The following is a 22,736-nucleotide window of genomic DNA, read 5'->3' on the forward strand; positions in this document are numbered from 1 at the left end:
CAACATCGATAATAAGAACCGTGGCCTCTGGATTCGGGTTTCTGTGCGGCTGCGTTCCATTCGTCTATATAACTATGGTCAGCGATCATAAAGCGTAGACATCAATTACTGATTAAAAAGCAAAGCAGACTGTATATGGTAGGTATCTATCGCTTAGATGACTCCTCAGACCGATTGGCTTTAAAGAACACGATTTAAAGAGTTAATCTTCCACGTTATATGTGTACAACCGACAGAATTAGTTTTGCCTAATAATGTCACGATTTTAGCATGAATTCCCCACGTATTGTGGGGTCAACGCGTAAAACCCCGGGTTTATCTGGCAGTGCGAATCGAACCCAAAACTTTAGGCCAAAGTTCAATAGACGGATCCCTCAGCACACGACTAATCGGATCAATCCTTACAGTCAGGCTTTCCGATGTTTACTTGCGCTCCTCTGTGACCACTTCAACTTGTCATTCCGGTCATTCTGCGTTTGAGAGTTGCAGATATGTTATAGTAGAGGAAACTCCACTGCGCGTTTGTCGCCAAAATCACCCGGCGCTCTAATGAATTCGTCCCAGTAAAATGTCCAGATCTAATTGAGAACAGCGACTAGAGGCAGGTAGACGAGAAAAGGCGAATAGCCGAAGTGACGACATGTGGTTAGCCGACCCAGCCATCGACCCGATCGCCGACCGGTCAACGCCTCATGGGAACTCCAATCGTTCTCCGACGTAGGGCATGTTGGCGATGCCATATCGGCAAATCGGCAAATCGGCATCGTCGAACTTAAGGTCTGCCGATCATTATCGTCTATCCGTATCGGCAGAAGCTAGAAGCTTGACCATTATCATCGCCGAGAATTAAATGTCTATATAAATAGTTTTGATACCCTTGACACGATTTTTGAGCAACGACATCTGTTCTACTATGATCTCAAATGCTAACTTAACAATTAACATTCTTGTCATCTTGCCACAATGCCACAATGCCTCCCTTGGGGAGGATGATAACTCACTGTAAGCGCCTCGATTGAGGCACTGGTGACGAAGCAGTACCCCATGGCGAGTCGCGAGATCAACGATGCCAGGCCCTCTACTATCAAGTCAATCAGTAATAGATGGGTTTATCAATATACCTGACGATGAGATCTTACCTTCAGAATCAGCATTACAGCTCCTAGAGCTTAGAGCAAGCTTAACGATTGCAGACACCTCAATCCATACACGCAATCCATTCCACAAGTTCGCCAACGGCCAGCAACAGCCAGGCAGTAGCTTGTTATTAAATAGTGCAAGTAATACACTAGTAGTGCAAGTGGATTGTGGCACGACTGCGGTTACTACCGTGGCCGAAGCCTCAAAGTGCAGAGTCTGAAAATACTGGGAAGTAGCCAGCGGAACACTTCAATAGAGTGGAGAGCGGGCGTACAACTCGGCGATTTACAGACTATTTTAGGCTTCCTCGTTCTGTAGTGATGTCTACGACTGTGTAGCCTAAGGCTTCGTTGACGATATAAGCTCTTCGTTATAGCAATGATGTTCCAGAGTTATAGCATATTCGGCAATTTATGTAAAGTTTTATTGCAAGCAACCCAAGAATTGGTATAGCAATTGAATACAATAGTAAGTTAAAACTTCAGTACTAGTTCCAGCCAAGAATAGCATCTGGAAAGTTATTTCCTCAACGAATCAAACGAGCTATGGATACTCTTCAATTTAAAAAGTTTCTCGCACTCTGTTTAGCGCAGTCCTAAAGATGGCCTCAGACAAAATTCGCATATAGGTCTGCGGTCGCACAAAATTAAAAGCTGAAGATCTCATGACATCGCCTATGCCCGCGTCGAATAGAACAATATCGCCCAGAGTCAAGCCGCCCAAATCAAGAAGAGTCGCTATACTGACATCCAGTCCATCGTTAACTAAATACTGCATACGAAACAATCTGGTGAGGTCGTTGACTGTGCCCTAGCAGGAACGGTCGACCACCGTTTTTAGCTTCAAAAGCTGGAATATTTCGCTTTGGGCGAAGGCCCTCCCAGACTCGTTGAGCCAAAGCCACCATTCCAGTGCGAGTATTAGGTAGTGATTGAAGTCCTGAGATCTTAATTTGATTGACAACGTCCTCATTCAGTTTTGCATAAAAATGGTTGGCTAGGACGGAATCAAGAACTTCAGGCAGTTCCCTTTCAATCGAACTCAAATAAGCATCAAAGTCCACAGGGCTTTGATTGTTTCTTTGGGTCGCCTTTTCATATTCTTCATAAACCGTAGTTTCGAAGCTAATGTTGAGCGTGCGAGTCCAGCTCAAAAAGTGAGCGTAATCTTCTTCTTTGTCGGGGGGTTGATTCGGACATAGCCATTCCGAAGCGCCCTGCAGGCCCTGTCCATCTTCGAGACGGCCTTGACATAGAGAGATGTTCAAGAGGTGTTCATGTATATATAGACCTGAATTTTCCGTGAGACTGGTCGACATTAAGACCAAGACTCTCAGCCTCCCTTCCACTTTCCATTCAGCCATATATCTATTTCTCACACGCGGACGCCGTGACCAATGGCTAATTCCCGTGCTTGCTCTAGGGTCAAGGAATCAATATCCGCCGCGGACGTTAATGCCGGAAGGCCTTTAGAAGATAGTATCGCGTTGGTACTTCCATGTGGCTCCTGCCCAAACGCGCTCTAAATCTGCCTTCCAATCTGTCCAGACTCGAAAAGAGGACCAATGTATCGACTTCGTCATATTTGATGTCAATTCGTTTGCCGGGATCGCTTTCAATAACATTGTCATCAGTCCTGCCTCGGCGCTTGAGATCATTTTTGGCTGCTTGGACTTCATTTTGAACGTCGGCGCCATAGTAGAAGGTGAGGGCATAGACTCATGACCCTCACTATTGGTGGAATAGTGATGTGACATGATGGAGAGGTAGCTAACTAGCTATCGCAGTGCTTCCTCACAAGTAGAGGCGTCAAAATTGTAACGGGCACTACACACAACCAGAGGTGTAAGGCACGTATATAGGAAAAGAGTGAGAGAAGTGGTACGACATCAGAGAAGAGGATTCCCTAACAAATCAAATATCGTGGACTTATACCTTTGGGCCATTCTTCACGATACCCGTATCTGTTTGTCTCCACGTCTCAAAGAATGCTTGCTCGAGACTACCAAACCAGCTATATCCGTCATACACTAGTGGCCCTAGTGCGTGATTCCCCTGTCTCTGCTGTCTGTCAAAGGCCGCGATATATTTTACATCTCCGCGTTCACATCCTCTTCGCTTCGAAATACTCGACGGGTTGCTCCGGAACTCTTGTGCCGCTCAGTGAGACATATCCACCACATAGTCGCTCGTTGAAGAGGGACGTAGTTTTGCGAGAACCCAACTTCTAAGACTACCCTATGAACGCGAGGGGATGACAGGTCCTCGGAAATCACGGTTCCATCTGGCTCTTTATAGCTTGTTGTAAGAGAACTAGATGCGGAGGTCTCGTTTCCAGTTTTATTTATCCTGGAGATAACATCATCACTGATACCCGCGGTCCGCAGTACCCTCACTGCCTCCTCTACTAAGCTGTTGACAACCATCACGGCTGCCCTATTATGGAGAACGCTGGGACAGCAGATTATCGTAACCGTAAATGAGTAGCCATCGTACCATACCCGATATCTGATTAATAAAGTCAGCAAAGGCTTGAGATCGATCAAATGAAACTCACTTTTGATTACAACTATCCCTCTCTTCCACAATTTTCTTGTAGCCATCCTCGAAGACGGTGAATTGGATCATCGAGTCACTTGGCATCGGACGATGGAAAGTTTCCAGCGCTTTAGATATTCCAACATCCATAGCTTCATCTTTCGCGGAATTTTTTCCTCGCATGGGCTTCAGCTCTTATATCTCCTCGTTGTTTTGTTTTGGAGCGACAGCAGATCCACCGATAGAATGTGCGACTCGCCTAGCACTCGCATAAGATCTGCAATCAAGTCGATCACCATTGTATAATAGACTCATGGCGAATGCAACCTCTTAGCGGTAACTATGTATGTTTGGGGCGTCCAGAAATGTAGTGGTTGACCTAGGGAATGATTCGTAACCGGGCTGGTCCTTATTCGCTTGCTCTGATAACGACGTAATGATTTTAAAAAATACAACCTCTCACACAGACGCCGGCGCTCACTGCGAGATGAATTCCACACACGCTATGTCTATCATTTGCCATTGTTGCGTCTGGTCCATACATCGCTTGTAATAGGCTCCATAGCAAGGAAGGACGTGCCTTCGGATTTCATTGGCGATTGTACAATTGCGGGGGGCCACACCCCATTACGTTTATTTAAGCTTAAAAAAGATTAACTTAAATTCTGCTGGCTGCAGGGTATTAACCTCCACCAACCACCGCCAGCTCCACCTGAAAGGCAAGCGAGAGCAGGCACATAAACCGGGGACATTATTGAGATTTTTGAGAATCGGTATGCAAATTTAGGATACAGTTAATATTTAGATCTTGTAGGAGAAAATGAGTCAAATATTTTTGTAACCCATCGTATTTCGTACCAGCGCACCATGCTCTCAGAAGAGCCGCAACATGCCTAGCCAATAATCTTTCTCTCTCGTCCTTTTTTATCCACTTCTGCATACCATTTCTGAAAACTTCCGTTCTTCAAATTGGCGAGGCCTTTACTCTTCTTCGCGGGGGCGGGCGGAGCAGCAGGGACTGGCGGCGGAATCAATATAATCTCGTACTCTTTGGACTCCTTCATGACTTCGGGCCAAAGCGTTGGAAGAATATGCACGTTGTCTTCTAGTCTCCGCACCTCGTAGTAGCCTTCACTGAGGAGAGGTGCCGCGCTGGATGGAAATGCTTCGATCATTTTCTGCTGTAGAGACTGAAAAACTATTAGATATGTTCAGACATATTATATGGGCGAGACTTACATGCCAAGTCTTTACCTTTGATAGTGGAAGTTCCCAAATTTTTTTCAACTCTTCGTTTCGAATTGAAATGAATTTGTTTTTCTCGTCAGCCTTATTCTTCAAATCTTTGACTTCGTCCTCCAATTTCTTCTTCTCGCTTTTATGCGCGTCTGCCAATGTTTTTTTCTCAAGTTCTTGCTCCTTATACATAGTCAGCGGATCCCATATGCCCCCGAATCCGCCCATATATCCACCTCCTCCAAGACCTCCTCCGAAACCTCCTCCAAGACCTCCTCCAACACCACCGCCACCGCCACCGCCACCTCCAGGAGCTCCCGAAACGACCACTACTCTGTCGCTGCTTCTACTTCTGCTCCGGCTCGGACTGCGACTTCGATAATGGTGATGGTGATGATGATGCTCATGTTCACAATATGGACACTGCGATTGACCCTGGTGAGTCTGTTGTGAGGGCACGGTCGCGGATGTCACGGACGCCGGGACCGGCGGTGAGACCTGAGGTTGCCCAGGCGGAATTGGTTGCGGAGGAGTCGACATTAGGTATGTTCCGCTTCCAGGCCCAAGCGTATGCTGTGGTGGTGGAATATATGGATTGGGATACGCCCCCGGGAACAGCCAACCTGGATTCCCCATAGGTTGAGTAGGCAGAGGTTGTAGATGTGGGACTGGCGGCATCGTTGACTGCGTTGGCAGGGGTCCCGGTATGTGACTAGGCAAATATCCAGGCATCATAGTGGGCATGACGGTAGCCTGGGGTATCGGCATTGCACTAGGCGGCACATATCCGGTGGTACCTAATGGGATATTGCCAGTAGGGCCCATGCCGATTCCACCCATTCCGTCCCGCAGCCGGTTGGAAAACTCCCCAGCAGGAGAAGATGGCCGATTCTGCCTAATGTGTTCATAATCAGACTGGGGCTTTGTTGGATATGCCGGCTGTGGTGGCAGTTGCACGTTGTCTCCACCAGCGGGAGCTCTTTGTGCGGTTCGTCTAGGCGTCGTTGGCATTATTGGCCTTGCTGTTTCGACTCTCGGTGAAACAGCAGGCGACTGGCGAGGTAATCTCCTACCTGCAGTCGGTCGAGGCGGGTCTACAGAGGGAACTGTCCATGGAAAAGGTGACTTTGGAAGAGCGTCTTGATTATGTTGTTGAACCTCATTAATTTCGTCGTCTGCCTGAAAAATGTGTCGATGAATTGGATTGCGAAGATGCTCCTGCTCCGACCGGAGTAGCACACTTGGATCTGGCGGACTTGTTGCTGCAGCTGGTGCTGGTGGTGCTGGTGGTGCTGGCGGTGGTGGTGGGGCCGCCAACGATTCACCTGCTAATGGAATGGTTGTGGACGTGACTGCAGGATACAGTTCTGGCAATGTGATCTCGTAGATCTCGCTTGCTCCCTCGCCGTCCGGCTGAAACGTAACTCGTATTCGACGCGATTGAGGCTGGTCAAGATGCCTAGATTGCCGAATATATGAATTTTTATCAATAGTACTGTCGCCAGAACTTGATGCAGTTTGTTCTGATGGAGTAGATGAAGTGGTAGAGGCTGTAGAGGCAAATGCTTTGTCAATAATAGTATCCGAAATGCGACGGAGAAAACGATGCGAGACTAACGAAAGGCAGAGAAGTAAAGGTAGCAGATATGCGTACATTTACGTAGTCGCATGATGCATCTCAATCTGAAAAGATTTGGAACAGATGAAGCGATGGGCTTTCCTAAGCGGAGTGGATGGCAAGTCAAGAACTGTAGCTGTGGACGGTTGTCCTACCAACGGGCTCCATTGATAACTGTTTTGAGGCTAAGAGTGGCTGGGTCAATATTATGATTGTCGAGCGATGACAACCGCAACAACCACCAACAAGCCACAACGGCACACAATTAGTAAATGGTTCGCGCGCAGATTCATAATATTGCCTGACACAAATATTTAAATTTATATCCCATTATTCATATTCGCCTGCTGGCGTCCGTGGACCTTAGAGCGGGTGATTCCATTCTGCTGCTTGATTTGAGGCTGTCGTAGGCCCGTCACACTTCATTAGGTTTGCCCAACTGGCCGCACCATTAGTCATCAACTATGAAAAGCATAACCTGAAATACGCACACTTTATTGTAATAAGCTTTGAAGTAATGAGCCTGTTATGGGAAGGCAAAAGCTGATTTCAGAAACGGGACCCCCAGGTCTCAAGTTCCACTGTTGTCGAAGGTGATATCAAATCCTGAGTAAAGTTTGCTTTGTCGCAATTCGGATCCGGATCCGAATCCTTATCTCATTCCATAAAGACCTAACCCGATGAGATTAACAAGCATTGCTCTGTCGCAGACATGACTCAGTAAGTTGTATACTTGTTTAGAAAGGTGGCAAATCTACTCGATCTCATCAAGTTAATTAGCAACTTGATAGTATTCAGGGATGTCGTTAAGCAATCTACAAGCCAGGATGTTATAAGCAAGTTCGGATCACAGTGTTAATGACCATCATCGTATTTGACTAATATTGCAGAGTCATGTATTATCTATGTCTTTAACTTCCGGGCCATCATGACATTGATACACATGGTTGGTATTGTAGTATATTGGCAGCGCAGCACAGACCTGTGTATTAATGAAGAGAATGAAAAAAAAATGACTGGCACTGTCGTTTACACTTGACAAACGCTATGACGCTATCGGAAATCTACACCAAAATAGTTGCAACACAATTTGTTACTCAAATGATAAGGACTGGATTGGCATGAAGTGGAAAGAGCGAGTAATAAGAAACGATCTGTATGGAGCCAGTGGATATGGAAGCGCATCGGGTAAGGGCATATATCTAGCGCAAACCAAACCCCTTATGTTAACAGGTAAAGTAATTAAGTCGAATGGAGTGGAGGACGTAGACTTAGGAGCGAAACGGAAGACCATGCGCGACCTCGACCGAATGCGAACGGAATAGAAATTTGCAATAGAAAACTGAAAAATGAGTTGTTGTCGAGTCGTTCACGATTGCTTTGTAAGGTGAGTTCAGCACATTCGGATCTTTGGTAGGCCCTGTTCGCCAGTCAGACGCCACGGGTTACTGATCGATGAAGAAAATAGTTTCGAGATCTGTCCGAATTGAAAAATATTCTTGCAATGCAATGCAATGCAATGCAACTAAACAAACTAAATACAGTGGATCAATTGAATATTAAATAATTGGTGGGGTTTGGGTTCTACAATATATTATTGTGTGTGCCCCAGATGAAGGCAAATTTGTGATTTTTGGCGGCAAAGAGGCGAGTCACGAGCAGACTAAATCCGCGTGCTGATTGGCTGGGTGGTGGCGCGGGTGGCAACATCCCGTATCCCCGACTACTGCGCAATTACCGCACAAGTACTTATATGCTATAAGGATATGGCGCAAATGATGCGTTAAATTGACACCGGGCAAATTCGGTGGACTGTACAAGTTGTGTAGTTTGCCGCTGGGTGGCCTTAGCTGACCAATTACAGCGTCTTGCCACATGCTCCCGCCTGCGCCGGTTGGCCACTTCTCCGCGCAGCCTTCGGCACGCGTCCGCTACGGAAGAGAACTGCCGCACGCGCATCTCTATTTAGTTTTTTTCTCTTCCACTTTCCGATTCTTTCTCTTCCCCTTTTTTTTCTGTCGGTTTTCTCGCTTCCACTTCTCCATTCTTTCTTCTCATTAACAGTTGTTCACACTTTCGATATGCCGGACTCTACTGTAAGTCAATTATTTCTATTTTCATTGATAGATTGAACCTGGTAATCTGGGTAAAAATCTCTTGAGGCTCTATTCGGGAAGGGTACCCACTTTGTTCCTCGCCATTCTTCACGGCAATCAAGCAATATCTACAAGTTCAGGCTTGTGGTTTAGTCGATGCAATTAAGTATTTGATTATTATGCTGTTAAATAAGCAATTGTGTCCCACATTGCCTGATACAGATATGATGCAAACTACTTATATTCTTGTCTACACCTGTCTCTATTACATCCCTCAATTGCATTTGCATGTTCTTGGCTGCGTTATATTCAATGCAATTGGTACTGTTAGTGCTAGTGTTGATTGTTGCGTTGGCTTTTATCGATGAAGAGACAAAGCCGGACCTTGAAGTGATGGTGCACGTACAATAAGTCGGTTACTTCATGTTGTGGCCTGCCCTCCCGAACGATCAAAGAGAGCAAATAGTTGCCAATTATCATTCTTTTTGTTCCACGCTAACGATTATTTTAGTTCCTGGTTGATTTCTTGAGTACGTCATTTACTCATTATGCAAAATTTATAGGTATATGCTAACGTTGTCCCCAGTGGGCGGTGTTTCCGCTGCCGTCTCGAAGACCGCTGCTGCTCCCATCGAGCGTGTTAAACTTCTTCTCCAGAACCAGGATGAGATGATCAAGCAGGGCCGTCTTGACCAACGATATGGCGGTATTATCGACTGCTTCAAGCGTACTGCTGCCGACGAGGGCATAGTTTCCCTCTGGAGAGGTAACACTGCTAACGTTATCCGTTACTTCCCTACCCAGGCACTTAACTTTGCCTTCCGTGATCGTTTCAAAGCCATGTTCGGTTTCAAGAAGGACAGAGATGGCTACTGGACTTGGTTCGCTGGTAACCTTGCATCTGGTGGTGCCGCCGGTGCTACTTCCCTTCTCTTCGTCTACTCTCTTGACTACGCCCGTACTCGTCTTGCTAACGACGCTAAGTCTGCTGCTAAGGGTGGAGAACGTCAGTTCAACGGTTTGGTTGATGTTTACAGAAAGACTCTTGCCTCTGACGGTCTTGCTGGTCTCTATCGTGGTTTCGGTCCTTCCGTTATTGGTATCATTGTTTACCGTGGTCTGTACTTCGGTCTCTATGACTCTATCAAGCCTGTTCTTCTCGTCGGTTCCCTTGAGGGTAACTTCTTGGCCTCGTTCTTGCTCGGCTGGACCGTTACTACCGCGGCTGGTATTGCTGCCTATCCTATTGACACTATTCGTCGTCGTATGATGATGACTTCTGGCCAGGCTGTCAAATATAAGTCCTCCTTCGATGCCTTCTCTAAGATTGTTGCTACCGATGGTGTTGGCTCTCTCTTCAAGGGTGCCGGAGCTAATATCCTCCGTGGTGTCGCCGGAGCTGGTGTCATTTCCATCTACGATCAGCTTCAGCTTATCCTGTTCGGCAAGAAGTACTCTGGCGGCTCTGGTTAAGTGGTAGCATAGGCAGTGTTTGTGGAGCGTCGTGGCAAATTAGAGGAGACGTTATCATATAAAAGCCGGGAATAAACGTTTTGTATTTGTTTTGTTATGTATGAAGCGTTTTCTCTTTTATGTATTCCACGTTTATATTTTATCATTTTGTTATAGTTTCGTTATGATATACATGTAATGTGATAGTGTAATTGTGGCTTAAAAACGACAAAGCTGTCCAATATTCGTATATACGTGAGTGATAAAATCACTTTGTTCATGTGCTTTCCGATTGACATTTAGACATTGACTAGCCGACAGTTCGGGTTAGGTTACCTCAAGTTAAATTTCGGTTGGTCAAACTTAGACCCACAGTTCTGACCTAATTTTGTCAGACCCGGTCTTTTCATAGCCGGGTTCGATTTGCTTTTATGCATCTGAAGCAGATATGTTGTAATCTGGAACCCTTATCCTGCCACCGAATACCCTATATTCTTGTCTTATTTGAGAACGATTTGGCAGGTGAATTGCACAGCATCATCACAATAAGGTCTCTCACTACATCGTCTACATGTTAGATGAGATAATCCGGAGTAGTAAATCCTGTGTTGAGGTTTGCACTCGATTGAGAATGCGGCCCATCCAATAGTTCTTAATCCTGTAGGGTATGAGGACAATTACTAGCACGACTGACCCAGGCACATGCGTCCTGCGGCTAGCCACGAGTCCCCGACGTCAGTGCTTATCAACAACATCCTTTCCTAGCAGCAGCATTTACTTCTTTGTCATTAATTTGTTTTGCCTTCAAATTTTTTGCTACTATCTCTTCTACTGCCTTCCAGAGTTGCTCGGGTGTAGCGCAATTGGTTAATTGACACTCTCGTAACTTCTTGACGTCGACGATGATGACGTCGAAACGAACAGTTGAAGATACCCGGTAAGCATGTCTAATCGAGTATAAATGAATTACTGATGCTGATAAATGGCGTACAGAGCGCAATGGAAGAAACTATTCCGGGGATCGTTCCAGTCATTAACTGCGCTAAAATCGTCAGTCATAAATGGCAGTACTATTTGTGACGATACCCTTCGCTCAGTCTGCTGGAAGGTAAGCGACCGTTTCTCAGTTCGTGACGTGATTTGTTGGTGAATTTGTTATTGACTTACTCTGACTAGATGTTCATGCTGTTGCCCGACTTGCAACCGGACACCTGGGGCAATATTTTACACACGGAACGACAAAAGTACAATGAGCTAAAGAAGAAATACCTTGCGATACATCTTAAAAGGGCACAGGAAAACGCTGGAATTCCGTCTGAAGAAGAGCAAGAGGACTTAAGCGTCGTGAATCCACTTAGTCAAGACAGTTCGGTATGCTTTGTCGTGCTTTGCAGCTACGAGTTATTGTTAACAAAACATTATAGAACCCTTGGAATACGTTCTGGAAAGATGAGGATCTAAGAAAAGATATATTACAAGATATTGAGCGCACATTTCCAGATATCGACTACTTCAGGGATAAGAAAGTCCAGCACATGATGCTTGATATTCTGTTCGTTTATGCAAAGATGAATCCGGTGGTTAGGTACCAGCAGGGCATGCATGAGCTTCTCGCCCCAATATGTAAGTTTCATAATGTCCTATTTCACTGTCTATGGATAATACTGACTGGACCAAAGTCTGGGTCATCTCTCACGACTCACTTAAGGCGCCTGCGGACATGGCAGAATCCGACAAGCTTATGTATGATACGCTATCTGAAGACTACGTCGAACACGACTCTTTCACGCTTTTCAATTTCATTATGCAGAATGCGTGGGAATGGTACGCTGCAGAAGGCAAAGTCAAAGGTCCGTCAGAAAATGGCAGAGTGACGCCACCAATTGTCGTCAAGGCACGCAAGATCCAAGAACACTATCTTCGGAACATCGATCCCGAACTTGAGCGGCATCTGCGGGTATTGGGCGTCGAGCCACAGCTCTGGGGTATCAGGTGGATTCGATTGCTGTTCGGACGCGAGTTTAAATTTTCGAGATTGCTGAATCTATGGGATTGTTTATTTGCCGCAGATGCACAGTCTCTGGATTTGATCGACTTGGTTTGCATCGCATTGCTGCTACGGGTTCGCGACCAGTTGTTACTAGCGGATTACACTGGCGCATTGACACTATTGCTGCGATATCCGGTCACGGATGACATGGTGCCATGCACATTTATAGAAGATGCCATATATCTGCAGGTTCATGTGACACCTAATGGTGGGCGACGGATAATTCAACAATACATCGCTTTTGACGACGAACTTGATAATCAGCAGCCGCTGCACATGATTAACGGAATGCTCGTCCCCTCGACGAAGACTTTATATCAACAACGCCGGGCAATGATGGAGAAGACGATGTCTGGAATCGCGAAAAATGTTTTTGACACGTCGGAGAGACTAGGAGTCGGCATGAACAAGTATGTCCGCGAGAGGGTCCAGGATGTGCGTGTTCGTGCAGCGAGCGCTATTCAGAATGGTACTGGAAGTGTGCAGTATCTTACCCCTGAGACATCCGGCATCGCTTCAATCCAGCGACAACAGCTGAGGCAAAACGGGCCACGGACGACAGCAATGCCAAAAGGTAGTCGTCCACGGAATGCCATAGCTGCATTTGACGAAGCCCAGTACAACCGAGAACGAAATGAAAAATTAGCTGAAGTTCTCGCTACAAGCTTGAGCTCGTTAAAGGCGCTACTCGATGACGTTGAGAATCATGGGTGCTTCATGGAGGCATTGGATCGGATAGAGTTTGTCAGAAAGTGTCTACTCTTTGACAATCTCCCCGTCGACAAAAAGTATACAACTCCGATAGTCGTGTCCACGCCCAGGGAGTCAATCAGCGAAGAATCGATTCCGTCTCCATCAGTCCCTGTGCCTAGACCGCCTACCAAGTTGCGGGAGGAAAATTCCTTAGATTCCGCTAGGGTTAACTCTGTCGGCTCTGCAAAGAATAGTCCATCGTCGGTAATCAGCTCATCGCTTGAATCGTATAAGGTTAGTTCCTCATTGGACACAACATCCAGTATCTTGTTTGATTCTCTACCAATTAGTTCCTCGGTTGAATCCTCCAACACCGGATCGTCATTTGATGCTAAACAATTGCTGTTTGGGTCCGAGCCGGCGGCAAATGGATATGCCAGTAAAATCTTATCGTCCGGTATATCCTCTTCCTCGAATTTGTTTGGACCGCAGGCCGCGTCATCGACTAGTAAGCAAGTTACAGTACCTCCGCCGGAATCATCCACCACATCTCCCGGCTTGACTCCGATTTCAGTAGAGGAAGCGAAAATGCTACTAGGCATATAATAGGTTAATATAGTGTACGATGTTACATAGTCGTCTTAATTAGTTGTGATATATATTTTTTGCATGCAAGTAAGGGAATTGGTAATGTGGGGCAGTTTAGGTTCGGGTCATCAAGGACTAAACAACATGTGGGGTGGTAGTTAATCAATTTGCATTAATAACAGACATTAACCAAATTAAATCTGGCATACATCTATGGATTGCGCAATAGAAGCATAGTATATATACAACATGAAACTCTACTTTAAACAAAGTACTCTATATTTATCTCCAGCGCCGACGCCACGACGGAGGAAAGTTCAAAGTGTTCCAGAACTTCAGGATGGAGAATGCCGAAAGAACCAATCTTGACGGTCTTGGACGGGTCTTGCTTGGTGCGGTAATACACAGCTGCCGCCCGGCCCGGGAAGAAAGTGTCATCTATGAAACGTCAGCTACTACTGATTCTGCAAGTCAAACAGGAAACATACCATCTGTTCGCGTAATGAAGTAACCGGGCACGCCAAAATCGCTCTCCTTTATCCATGGCACTCGTAGCATCTCCATGATTCGATCTAACAGACCGTGGACAATCTCGAAGCCGGACGTCCTGCCAACGTACACAGCCGTCCAGTGCCTCTCATTATAAGATTTTCGCTCCAACTTCTCATTCTTGAACGCAACGTCGGAAACCTCAAAAACCTTGATTGGCAAGCTGTGCTTCCTATTCTCCCTGATCGTCTTGAGGACACCAGGCAGTAAACTAGTCCGAACGACCTGATACTCAAGGGTCTTAGGGTTGGCAAGCTTAACGGCCGTCTGATTATCGTCGACGCGGCGCAGGTACTTGAAGTTTTCGTCGTGTGAGCACAGAATGAGGGGAAGCACTTCCAGCCAGCCAGCCATGGCGACCTCGCGTCTGATAATGTCGCTGACCTTATTCAACGAGAACGGGTCGCCAATAGTACCAGACTCACCTGGGAAAGTGCGATCAAGTTTGTTGAAGCCGTATGCAATTCCAGCGTCTTCCATGATATCGCACTGGTGTAAAATATCGGGACGAGTACATGGGACAAGCACGTCAAGAATGTCGGCATCCTTTTGAGACACGGTCGCAGTCAAGGACATCTTGGACAGAAGCTTGGTGAGCTCTTCCGCCGTCTGCTTGAAACCACAGCATCCGTTTATGTACGAGACTTCGGCCGTTGTCGCACGTGGAGAAATATCAGGAGCGATTCGTGACTCGCCGTTGTGAGAAGATACAATCTCAATAGGCTCGATAGTGAAAGGCTCGTCGCAATATTCTGAGAACATGGCAACAAGCTGGTTGACGACAATCTCGACCTTGGTCTTGTCAATAGCAGTCACCTCGATCAGGACATTCTTGGTGTCAAGGGTAATCTTGCTGCGCTCGGAGTTGATGATAGGCGGCAGTGAGCAGACTCTACGTTTAGAGTCTAAGACCACAGGATAAACTGGCGAGTCCCGGATGATATGTAGGAAACGGCCGAGGTGCTTGTCACCATCGTAGTACTCCATCAACTCCTTGCCGGTCATTTCCTTGGTCTGATTCAGCGGTATAAAAGAAAACTCCTCCGGACGAAGCGCTTCATAGGTGAAGGGACCATCAATAGTGTCAATGTCGTGCGTGCCCATAGAGACTAGTGTTCTGTTGCGGCAAAGATTGTTGTGGAGCTTGTCCTGTAGCCCGATGAAAGATTCATATCGGCGTGGTGTAAACTTGATCCCTCGAAGGATAGCACCAGAGATGTACTGGCGGATTTGAGTAGTCTCTGGCTTGACAATGAGTTGCTGGAGTTTCTCTGGCTTTGTTAGGCGGTAATTTGGAAGCGACGTACGGCCAAGGAAAATGTTCAATGCTCGCGCAATACCCTCGAAACATAACATGTCATATCTATCAATTAGTCATAATCCTGGCAATCAAGAAGCAATCCAAAGAAACACACCGGTTCGCAGGAATCTCGATCTTGAGCTGAGGACGCTCTTGGACCCCGTTCACAACGGGCAATTCGCCCAGAGATGTCTACAATTCATTGTCAATGCGGATATTCACAATCACACGGCGAGATGACCGACGTACGTCCTCATCAAGCTCAATTCCAAACTCGAAGCACAGTTCGTCGAATTCCTCGGTGGTGTAGGTTCGACTACATAACATTAGGCCAGCTCAAAAAATTCTATTAGAGCTGTGTACACGCACCCCAATGCCTTGTAGAGGTCTTCCTTATCCACAGCGACGGTCGGCATGCTGAAATATAATTATGCTACTCAGAAATATAAACAGAAAGTCTCAATCAACTGCTATATAATCCTCGTTCTCAGGATGATACAAAAGCTAGTGTATGTGGCTGAATACCCTGTTCGAGTCATTGAACTGGAGAAAGCACAAACGCGGCGCAGAAGTGAACATAAGGGCGCAAGTACAGCGCGTTAGTTACTCTTGCCAGGTACGGGTTATGGCCGCAATTAAGTAGCGTATCTGTCGAGCAAGCAAGGTAAAACGACAAGAAAGGATCGCTCGCAAGGTCAAGCTTTGTTTTCCGCTTGGGGGCATCACATATACAATACACGTATCCATCAACCAACACACGCCCTGCATTCTATCTCAATTTTTTCCTGTCCTCACATTAAGAAGCCGATCCGTCGGTCGACAGTTTTCATACGACTATTAAAATAAGACCTTCGCTACCGGTGCTCCGATTAGATCATGTCAGTGCCGTCAGATGAGCTGTACCCCATCGCGGTCCTAATAGATGAGCTCAAGGTAAAGTGCTCTATTTTATCCAATACTGCATTCCTGTTCAATCCCATGTGTGAATTTCGCGTTGTCTCACTAAGTACTTGAGCTGACCGTGGCATTTTGCGCATCTAGCACGATGACGTGAGCCTCCGGATGGCAGCAATCGAACGACTATCGACCATCGCTCTCGCGCTGGGTCCGGAACGCACGCGATCAGAGTTGATTCCTTTTCTGGAAGGTGTGTGTAATTCGATTAATGGTTGCGATACGACTCGAACTGACGTATTCAGAATCCCTTGACGACGAGGATGAAGTCCTGACCGTGTTGGCGGAGCAATTGGGGAATTTCGTGCCATTCGTGGGCGGCAATCAGTATGCGCATGTACTGTTGCCGCCACTAGAGTCTTTTGCTGGTGTCGAAGAGCCGTTGGTTCGGGACAAGGTATGTCTGCCCTTACCACAGTTATCAACAAGTCCTGACAGATGGCATGTAGGCCGTGGAATCTCTTAACAGCATTGCAAATGAAATGACACCGAGTCAAGTGGAAGAATATTTCTTGCCTCTCGCAAAGAATCTGACTACGGCGGATTGGTTCACCAGCAAGGTTTCGGTGACCGGACTGTACGCGTCTGTTTATCAGAAAGTAAGCAGTCAAAGTAAAGCTGGTCTGCGACAGCTTTTTGGACAGCTTGTGTATGATGACGCGCCGATGGTACGGCGGGCGGCTGCTACACACCTTACGGTAGGCCCGAAGTTGTAGCGCTTCTGTACGATTGTCTGCTAACAGGGATAGGGGCTGATATCACATATCGATGCTGAGACGGTGGTGACAGACATTGTTCCATTTTTTCTATATCTTGCGCAGGACGACCAAGATTCAGTCCGTCTGCTCACGGTTGATGTATTGATTGCGGTCTCACGTTTACTTGGTCCTGAGCTGGTGCGAGAGCACTTGTTAGAGCAATTAAAGAAACTGTTTGTGGACAAAAGTTGGCGAGTGCGGTACATGGTGGCCGATCGATTCGAGCAGCTGGCTGTGGCGGTGGCCGCTGGTGATGAGGCTGTACTAAAGTCACACTTTGTGCCTGCAATTGTGCGATTACTCAAGGACAGCGAGGCAGAAGTGCGTACTGTCATTGCCAAGCAGATTCCAGGTATATAATGCGCTACAAAGTTTATAATGGTAATCTAACAAGTCTAGGCTTCTGTCAACTAATTGGCCGTGAGACGGTGTTGGAGGAGATTATGCCGTGTATAGAAGAACTCGTGAACGACCCTTCACAGCATGTTCGGGCAGCGCTGGCAACAAAGATCAGTGGCTTAGCGCCTATTCTCGGAAAGGACTTGACGATCAAGTATCTGCTTCCGATGTTTTTGCAGATGTTGAAAGACGAGTTCCCAGAAGTGCGACTCAACATAATTTGCAAGCTCGAACTTGTGAATAATGTGATCGGTATCGATTTATTGTCCCAGTCGCTTCTTCCTGCCATTACGCAGCTCGCGCAGGACAAGCAGTGGCGCGTGCGACTGGCGATTATCGAGTACATACCCCTTTTGGCATCTCAGCTGGGTATGGAATTCTTTGACACCCAGCTGCGCGACCTCTGTATGACTTGGCTTCACGACAACGTGTACTCTATCCGCGATGCTGCGACCGAGAATCTTAAGAACCTGACGAAAGTGTTTGGAGTCTCGTGGGCGAAAACGACGATTATCCCTAAAGTCATCGAGGCTGGCTCGAATCCAAATTATCTCTACCGAATGACTAGCTGCGTTGCCGCAACAACGCTGGCACCAGTAGTGACAATCGATGTTATTAAGGACGATTTACTGCCATTCCTGAATAATCTGGTCGCGGATCCGATCCCGAATATTCGATTCAGTGTCGCGCGCTCGTATGAGACCGTGCAGAAGCTGTTGTTGGAGAAGGCCGCGGAGGGAGAAATTGATTCAGACGCGATGGAGGCGAGCACGGATGAATATGCAAAGGCTAGGGAGTCGAGAATTGCGGAAGCAAATGAGATTATTCGGGACGTTATTGTGCCGAATTTGGAGAAGCTGAAGGAGGACGAGGATGTTGATGTACGATTCTTTGCGAATAAGAGTTTGCAGGCGATCAGTTAGTCGTGCATATGTGTTTACGCAGTTATTAGTCCTTATGATATAGGTGTATAGGTATACGTATTTATTGAATTAGTAGTTATTGTCTACATATACAATATATCAATTGTAAAAATGCTCTATATGCTCGACAATATCGACGTAAACCTGAGAATACTATGGACACAACCAGACAAACGAATTTGTACAGAACGTAGCTCGCCAAATATGAAACCGCGAACAAACAAACAAACAAACAAACAGAGACCTATAACACATTAACCGAAATCCAGTAATACACATAATCCTAAATGGTATTAATGCGAGGTAGATGACACCACACCGTAACCGTGACAAATCCAAAAAAAAAACCAAGAGAAATTGCTTCAAAACCAAAAAACATGTTCGCATACAAAAAGCAACTATACAACACGATACAAGCCCTCGAATCAACTATGCATTGCCCACAAAGTCCTCGTCTTCCTCCCGCGGAGTGAGATCGACGTGATCGGCACCGTTGAGTATACGGCCCCACTCCATGAGCTGGTAAATGAGACCCATGTTCGGTCCGATTGCCGGCGCCTTGCGTTTGACCCAGGCGTACGCCTGGTTCAAGTCCCATCCTGTTTCCTTCATGACGAATGCGACGATGAGCGACGCCGAGCGGGAGACGCCGCACTGACAGTGCACGAGGATTTTTTTGCCCTCGGACGCGCGCCGAGCCATGACGGAGGTCAGGTACGGTAGATCTGGAGTGAGTCTGGACGTGTGTTCCCACGGGATAGATATGTATTCTGGGGTTTTTAGGTCATTGTTCGCAGCGACGCCGCAGCACTGTTCGTGAAACGCGTTGTCCGCGGACTGTGGATTTAGCTGCGGAATTGGTTGCTGTGCAATGCTGACTGGTGACACGGGTGACGACAAATCCGACGATGTGATTGATGGAGGTGAGAGTGGCATGTCGGTATCGATCTCCGGAGGTACGGGTTTTGAGCGGTTGGCAAAAGGATTCGAGACTTCTCTGGCGACATTGATGACGACGTCGAACTGGGAGGCAATGCAGATACATGGTTCGGAATAAAGGAAGATGTTATCAGCATAGACCTCGACGGGGCCGGAAGGATAGGCTTTCTCCACATTGAGATCGTTGTCGGAGCCGTAAATAGATGAGAACGGGAAGGACGTCATCATTGGGGACTCAACGGGGGTGTAGAGACCTGCGGACGACGAACTGGTGGTTATCGACGTCGGGAAGTAGAGCCTGTCTGCGGCTGCAGTCTTGGGATACGTGGACTCGTGGACATGGTATGGCAGCGGAGGAAGAGAGAGCACTAAATTTGCAGGCCGCCGACGAGAGGAGGACATCGAGGAGGACGAGAGCGGAAAGCCAAAAGGCGACGATACGGACGCAGATCGCGTCGGCGTATGGAGTGACTCTGGCCGGGGAAGTCTGTTGCTAGTAACAGAGGTCGATGTCAGCGGCGAGTTGACGTGCGGAGGAGGCTGGGCCAGCAGACTGTGGGATGTGTCGATTTCCAGCGTGCACGCCCGCCGGTGCAACAGCGGAGATGGCATCAGCAGTCTCTATAATGTGCAAGGCGGAATACTGTTATACGTTATATGTAAAAGGATTTAAGAAATACAAGTGAGTATAACATAGGAGTATCGAATTGTGCAAGTAAGCGTGGGTCAAAGATGGCGACACTAAAGATGTCGGAGAGTTTTGCCATCTTGCCCTGACCCTGACCCTGACCCTTGCAGGAGCAAGTTGCGCGAGGCCTCGGCTCAGGTTATTTTTACTACTTACCCGGCCGCTATAATTGAATATGACGATGAGCCGACAAATGACATTGGAAATATTTAATTGCAATTCCAGAAATTACAAAGATGTTCTATAGCATTTCCTATTCCGGTTGCCGAAATATACACAATATATATTGTAAAACCTTACTTCCCACATTATTTTTCATATATATATGTGTCTCCTATATTAACGAGTGCTTTTACTTTTTGCGGTCGTTCCGCACATGACTCCTCAATAGGGACGCCAAAATGCAGGGAAAATATACACGGTCCTATATAAATATTCAATTGTTGAATTGGGTAAGGGATAATATGTACGCATCGGGTAATTTCGCTTACAACTAAAACTATGAATATCCTTCAATTTACAATTATGCGCCATAAGCCAGTAATTAAACGTTACTGTGGTGACAAAGAACGCCAAATATTGCCGGTCCAGACTTTTATCTTGTAACTTGTATCATCTCTTAATAAATAAGACGAACTCAGCCAAATGTATCCAATAAATGCAATATAATACGCAAACCAAACCGATGCCCAAAAACATATTAAATATACAATATTTATATCTATGGTGGCCGAATACTACTGGCGGCGGGTATTGTAGGCGTGCCGACGTGACATTGGAACTGTCCATCATCTGGCCCCAAACTTTCACAACTTGACCTCCGACCCTCACTCTGATCGTCCTCCGCCTCATCATGCCTCAGGTCTTCGTGTGTAGACGGTCCCGCGACCGGCCTCACGATCTCCCGCCCGTCAGGATCATAGATCCGTCCAGATATACTGTGAATTGACGCCAACTCTGGGTCTTGCCACCGCTCGAGCTTGCGGCCACTTATCTTCATGAAGCCCGATTGTTCCACTGCGGAATGCGAGGACATGCCCTGTGTACTGTTCGACAGGTGCGACACGCCAGTGTCCCGTCGTGATCGCGTAAATAATGAGCCCAGAAAACGAGCATGCGAAAGATCCGACGTTGAGCTGGACGGCGGGTATGACCGCTGCGTGGACGACGTCGGTAGCGGTGTCTGCGCCTGCGTCTGCGCGTAATTCTGCGTCATCTGTGACCGAGGAGTTGATGTCCCTTGCCCAGCGGCCGGGGCATATTGCGGTTGGGAACGTGTGAATATGCTGTGTGAATCAAAGTGGCGCCGTCGCCGCTGCCGGACAAAGAAAACGAATATGATCGCTATTATCAGGACGCTGCCGAGGCTGCCGGCTACGGAAGCAATCACAGTTGTCTGCGTCGATGATAACTGCGAAACCGGGTCTGTACTGATCGTTGACGAAGTTGACGATGCAATAGAACTGGAAAATGATGTAGTAGATGTAACTGAAATAAATAAAGATGCAGTAGATGCAGATGCAATTGTTGATGCCGAAGTCAATGTCAATTTCGACGAAGATAATATAGGAGACGAGGTAGATGCCCTCGATAATGAGTCAGGTAAACTTGTACCCGCGCTTATAGTGCTCGAGCTGGATGCCATTCTATAGTTACCAATGGAACTACTGGTCGCCCTAGTACTAATTGTCGACGAGCGTCGGGCAACGAATATCCTTGATGGGGCCGCGGATGCCGACGACAATTGCAAAATGGAGCTCGAATTCGTAGCACTTGCAGACGCAGAATCGACAGCGGAGGCCGTCAAACTTTGAGAACTCCATCTCACTGTACCCAGCATAGACGACGCAGGACCAAAAAGCCTCGTCTGACTCATAGACCTTCGAGTCGAGGACAGGGACGGCGTGGTCGACGATGAGGACGCCATCTCCTGCAGGAAACAATTCTGGGAAAGAGATCGTATTGATGTCTATGAGCTCATATACAAAACATCGTCAATCCTATCGATCGTCATTAGCATTTATAGCCGTTATCAGTTTGAAATTTTGTATAGCTTACTGTCTATCGATTGTCGTGGATTAATTAAGTTGACCGGTCAATGTGGTGGTTGCCGGGACCCTGAGATTGACTTGTTTACTCAATAAAACACCGCTCCATAAATTCCCAATTCTAATCCGTAAGGCACAAGACCAAAATATTAACACCAATATTCCTGCTATAAATTATTGAAACCACCCAGGGAAGGTCAGCTCAGCTAACCAGCGAAGTTGTGAAGACAGGCTTATCTGAGTTGAAACTCGAGTCCCCTGAAAATTATAAAGCCAGAGAGGGAGTACCTCGACGCAAAATACTGCCCGTTGTAAATAACGACGCCCAGCATATGAAATAACAACAGCGACCCACTCACAATGCCGGAATCGAACAACGACGACTCGCGCGCGACCGACCTGATACTACGCTGTATGTTTATTGCTGAGAAAAAAAATATTATAGGAATCAAATTGCGTGGACGTGCGAACTACGATATTGCATCCTTGAGCTAAAAATATAGTTCCAATTTGCAATGTTTAGCGGCTGCGGCAACGATAAAACGTTCAGTGCACGGGGCAGGCCAGCCTACTTGAGCTTTCGCCTAGAGACCAAATTAATCGTAAAGAAAGGGCGGCAGCAATAGCTGAACATTCTACAGTTCATAACCGATCGACTTAGCGGACAGTTATTAATTTACTGCCTACTAACTCTACGGCAGCAACACGTACGCTGACCGACGCTTATCACTCGCATACAGCCTGCTATCTGCTGAACGAAAGAAAAAG

The 22,736-nt window shown here is 46.8% G+C and overlaps 9 protein-coding genes across 9 annotated transcripts; 4 read left to right on the forward strand and 5 right to left on the reverse strand.

Annotated features, from left to right (window-relative positions):
* The first annotated feature begins 915 nt into the window (after window positions 1–915).
* On the forward strand, window positions 916–1,463 carry V1513DRAFT_84820 (uncharacterized protein). The gene has a single exon (XM_066900623.1). It carries the CDS (start codon window positions 1,067–1,069, stop codon window positions 1,358–1,360), a length of 294 nt encoding a protein of 97 aa, XP_066753099.1. The 5' UTR covers window positions 916–1,066; the 3' UTR covers window positions 1,361–1,463.
* Window positions 1,464–1,701: 238 nt separating this feature from the next.
* On the reverse strand, window positions 1,702–4,284 carry V1513DRAFT_469920 (uncharacterized protein; the record flags this gene model as incomplete). The annotated part of the gene is made up of 5 exons (XM_066900141.1): window positions 3,906–4,284; window positions 3,697–3,869; window positions 3,234–3,647; window positions 3,075–3,207; window positions 1,702–1,911 (listed from the first exon to the last, which is right to left on the reverse strand). Exons 1-5 carry the CDS (start codon window positions 3,990–3,992, stop codon window positions 1,702–1,704), a joined length of 1,017 nt encoding a protein of 338 aa, XP_066753100.1. The 5' UTR covers window positions 3,993–4,284.
* A 286-nt stretch (window positions 4,285–4,570) lies between these two features.
* On the reverse strand, window positions 4,571–6,569 carry V1513DRAFT_380297 (uncharacterized protein; the record flags this gene model as incomplete). The annotated part of the gene is made up of 3 exons (XM_066895034.1): window positions 4,571–4,867; window positions 4,917–5,149; window positions 5,186–6,569. 3 exons carry the CDS (start codon window positions 6,567–6,569, stop codon window positions 4,571–4,573), a joined length of 1,914 nt encoding a protein of 637 aa, XP_066753101.1.
* Window positions 6,570–8,612: 2,043 nt separating this feature from the next.
* On the forward strand, window positions 8,613–10,100 carry V1513DRAFT_458898 (mitochondrial carrier domain-containing protein; the record flags this gene model as incomplete). Its single annotated transcript, XM_066899719.1, has 3 exons — window positions 8,613–8,627; window positions 9,139–9,157; window positions 9,214–10,100. 3 exons carry the CDS (start codon window positions 8,613–8,615, stop codon window positions 10,098–10,100), a joined length of 921 nt encoding a protein of 306 aa, XP_066753102.1.
* Window positions 10,101–10,984: 884 nt separating this feature from the next.
* Window positions 10,985–13,428, forward strand: V1513DRAFT_458899 (rab-GTPase-TBC domain-containing protein; the record flags this gene model as incomplete). The annotated part of the gene is made up of 5 exons (XM_066899720.1): window positions 10,985–11,016; window positions 11,073–11,187; window positions 11,256–11,450; window positions 11,504–11,702; window positions 11,759–13,428. 5 exons carry the CDS (start codon window positions 10,985–10,987, stop codon window positions 13,426–13,428), a joined length of 2,211 nt encoding a protein of 736 aa, XP_066753103.1.
* Window positions 13,429–13,557: 129 nt separating this feature from the next.
* V1513DRAFT_479576 (uncharacterized protein) lies at window positions 13,558–15,923 on the reverse strand. The gene is made up of 5 exons (XM_066900307.1): window positions 15,629–15,923; window positions 15,509–15,575; window positions 15,375–15,451; window positions 13,899–15,322; window positions 13,558–13,848 (listed from the first exon to the last, which is right to left on the reverse strand). Exons 1-5 carry the CDS (start codon window positions 15,673–15,675, stop codon window positions 13,673–13,675), a joined length of 1,791 nt encoding a protein of 596 aa, XP_066753104.1. The 5' UTR covers window positions 15,676–15,923; the 3' UTR covers window positions 13,558–13,672.
* A 6-nt stretch (window positions 15,924–15,929) lies between these two features.
* Window positions 15,930–18,405, forward strand: V1513DRAFT_446068 (armadillo-type protein). The gene is made up of 6 exons (XM_066898206.1): window positions 15,930–16,192; window positions 16,301–16,406; window positions 16,459–16,610; window positions 16,663–16,911; window positions 16,963–17,323; window positions 17,371–18,405. Exons 1-6 carry the CDS (start codon window positions 16,136–16,138, stop codon window positions 18,291–18,293), a joined length of 1,848 nt encoding a protein of 615 aa, XP_066753105.1. The 5' UTR covers window positions 15,930–16,135; the 3' UTR covers window positions 18,294–18,405.
* V1513DRAFT_446070 (dual specificity phosphatase) lies at window positions 18,340–19,942 on the reverse strand. The gene has a single exon (XM_066898207.1). It carries the CDS (start codon window positions 19,842–19,844, stop codon window positions 18,723–18,725), a length of 1,122 nt encoding a protein of 373 aa, XP_066753106.1. The 5' UTR covers window positions 19,845–19,942; the 3' UTR covers window positions 18,340–18,722.
* A 554-nt stretch (window positions 19,943–20,496) lies between these two features.
* Window positions 20,497–21,964, reverse strand: V1513DRAFT_85199 (uncharacterized protein). Its single transcript, XM_066900625.1, has one exon. The coding sequence runs from the start codon at window positions 21,845–21,847 to the stop codon at window positions 20,642–20,644; it is 1,206 nt and encodes a 401-aa protein (XP_066753107.1). The 5' UTR covers window positions 21,848–21,964; the 3' UTR covers window positions 20,497–20,641.
* Window positions 21,965–22,736: the final 772 nt, after the last annotated feature.

The sequence above is a fragment of the Lipomyces chichibuensis genome (genome assembly GCF_038497645.1).
Source record: "Lipomyces chichibuensis strain CBS 12929 unplaced genomic scaffold V1513scaffold_19, whole genome shotgun sequence".
NCBI classification, from domain to species: domain Eukaryota; kingdom Fungi; phylum Ascomycota; class Lipomycetes; order Lipomycetales; family Lipomycetaceae; genus Lipomyces; species Lipomyces chichibuensis.

Excerpts from the sequence above, each read along its gene's own strand:
- V1513DRAFT_84820 (XM_066900623.1), top strand. The coding sequence starts at position 1,067 with ATGCCAGGCCCTCTACTATCAAGTCAATCAGTAATAGATGGGTTTATC.
- V1513DRAFT_479576 (XM_066900307.1), bottom strand. The coding sequence starts at position 15,675 with ATGCCGACCGTCGCTGTGGATAAGGAAGACCTCTACAAGGCATTGGG. Across the intron at positions 15,452-15,508 it reads GAATTGAGCTTGATGAGGAC|ACATCTCTGGGCGAATTGCC; the intron begins GTACGTCGGTCA and ends AATGAATTGTAG. Across the intron at positions 13,849-13,898 it reads CTTCATTACGCGAACAGATG|ATGACACTTTCTTCCCGGGC; the intron begins GTATGTTTCCTG and ends GACGTTTCATAG.
- V1513DRAFT_446068 (XM_066898206.1), top strand. The coding sequence starts at position 16,136 with ATGTCAGTGCCGTCAGATGAGCTGTACCCCATCGCGGTCCTAATAGAT. Across the intron at positions 16,912-16,962 it reads CGGCTGCTACACACCTTACG|GGGCTGATATCACATATCGA; the intron begins GTAGGCCCGAAG and ends TAACAGGGATAG. Across the intron at positions 17,324-17,370 it reads CATTGCCAAGCAGATTCCAG|GCTTCTGTCAACTAATTGGC; the intron begins GTATATAATGCG and ends TAACAAGTCTAG.
- V1513DRAFT_446070 (XM_066898207.1), bottom strand. The coding sequence starts at position 19,844 with ATGCCATCTCCGCTGTTGCACCGGCGGGCGTGCACGCTGGAAATCGAC.
- V1513DRAFT_85199 (XM_066900625.1), bottom strand. The coding sequence starts at position 21,847 with ATGGCGTCCTCATCGTCGACCACGCCGTCCCTGTCCTCGACTCGAAGG.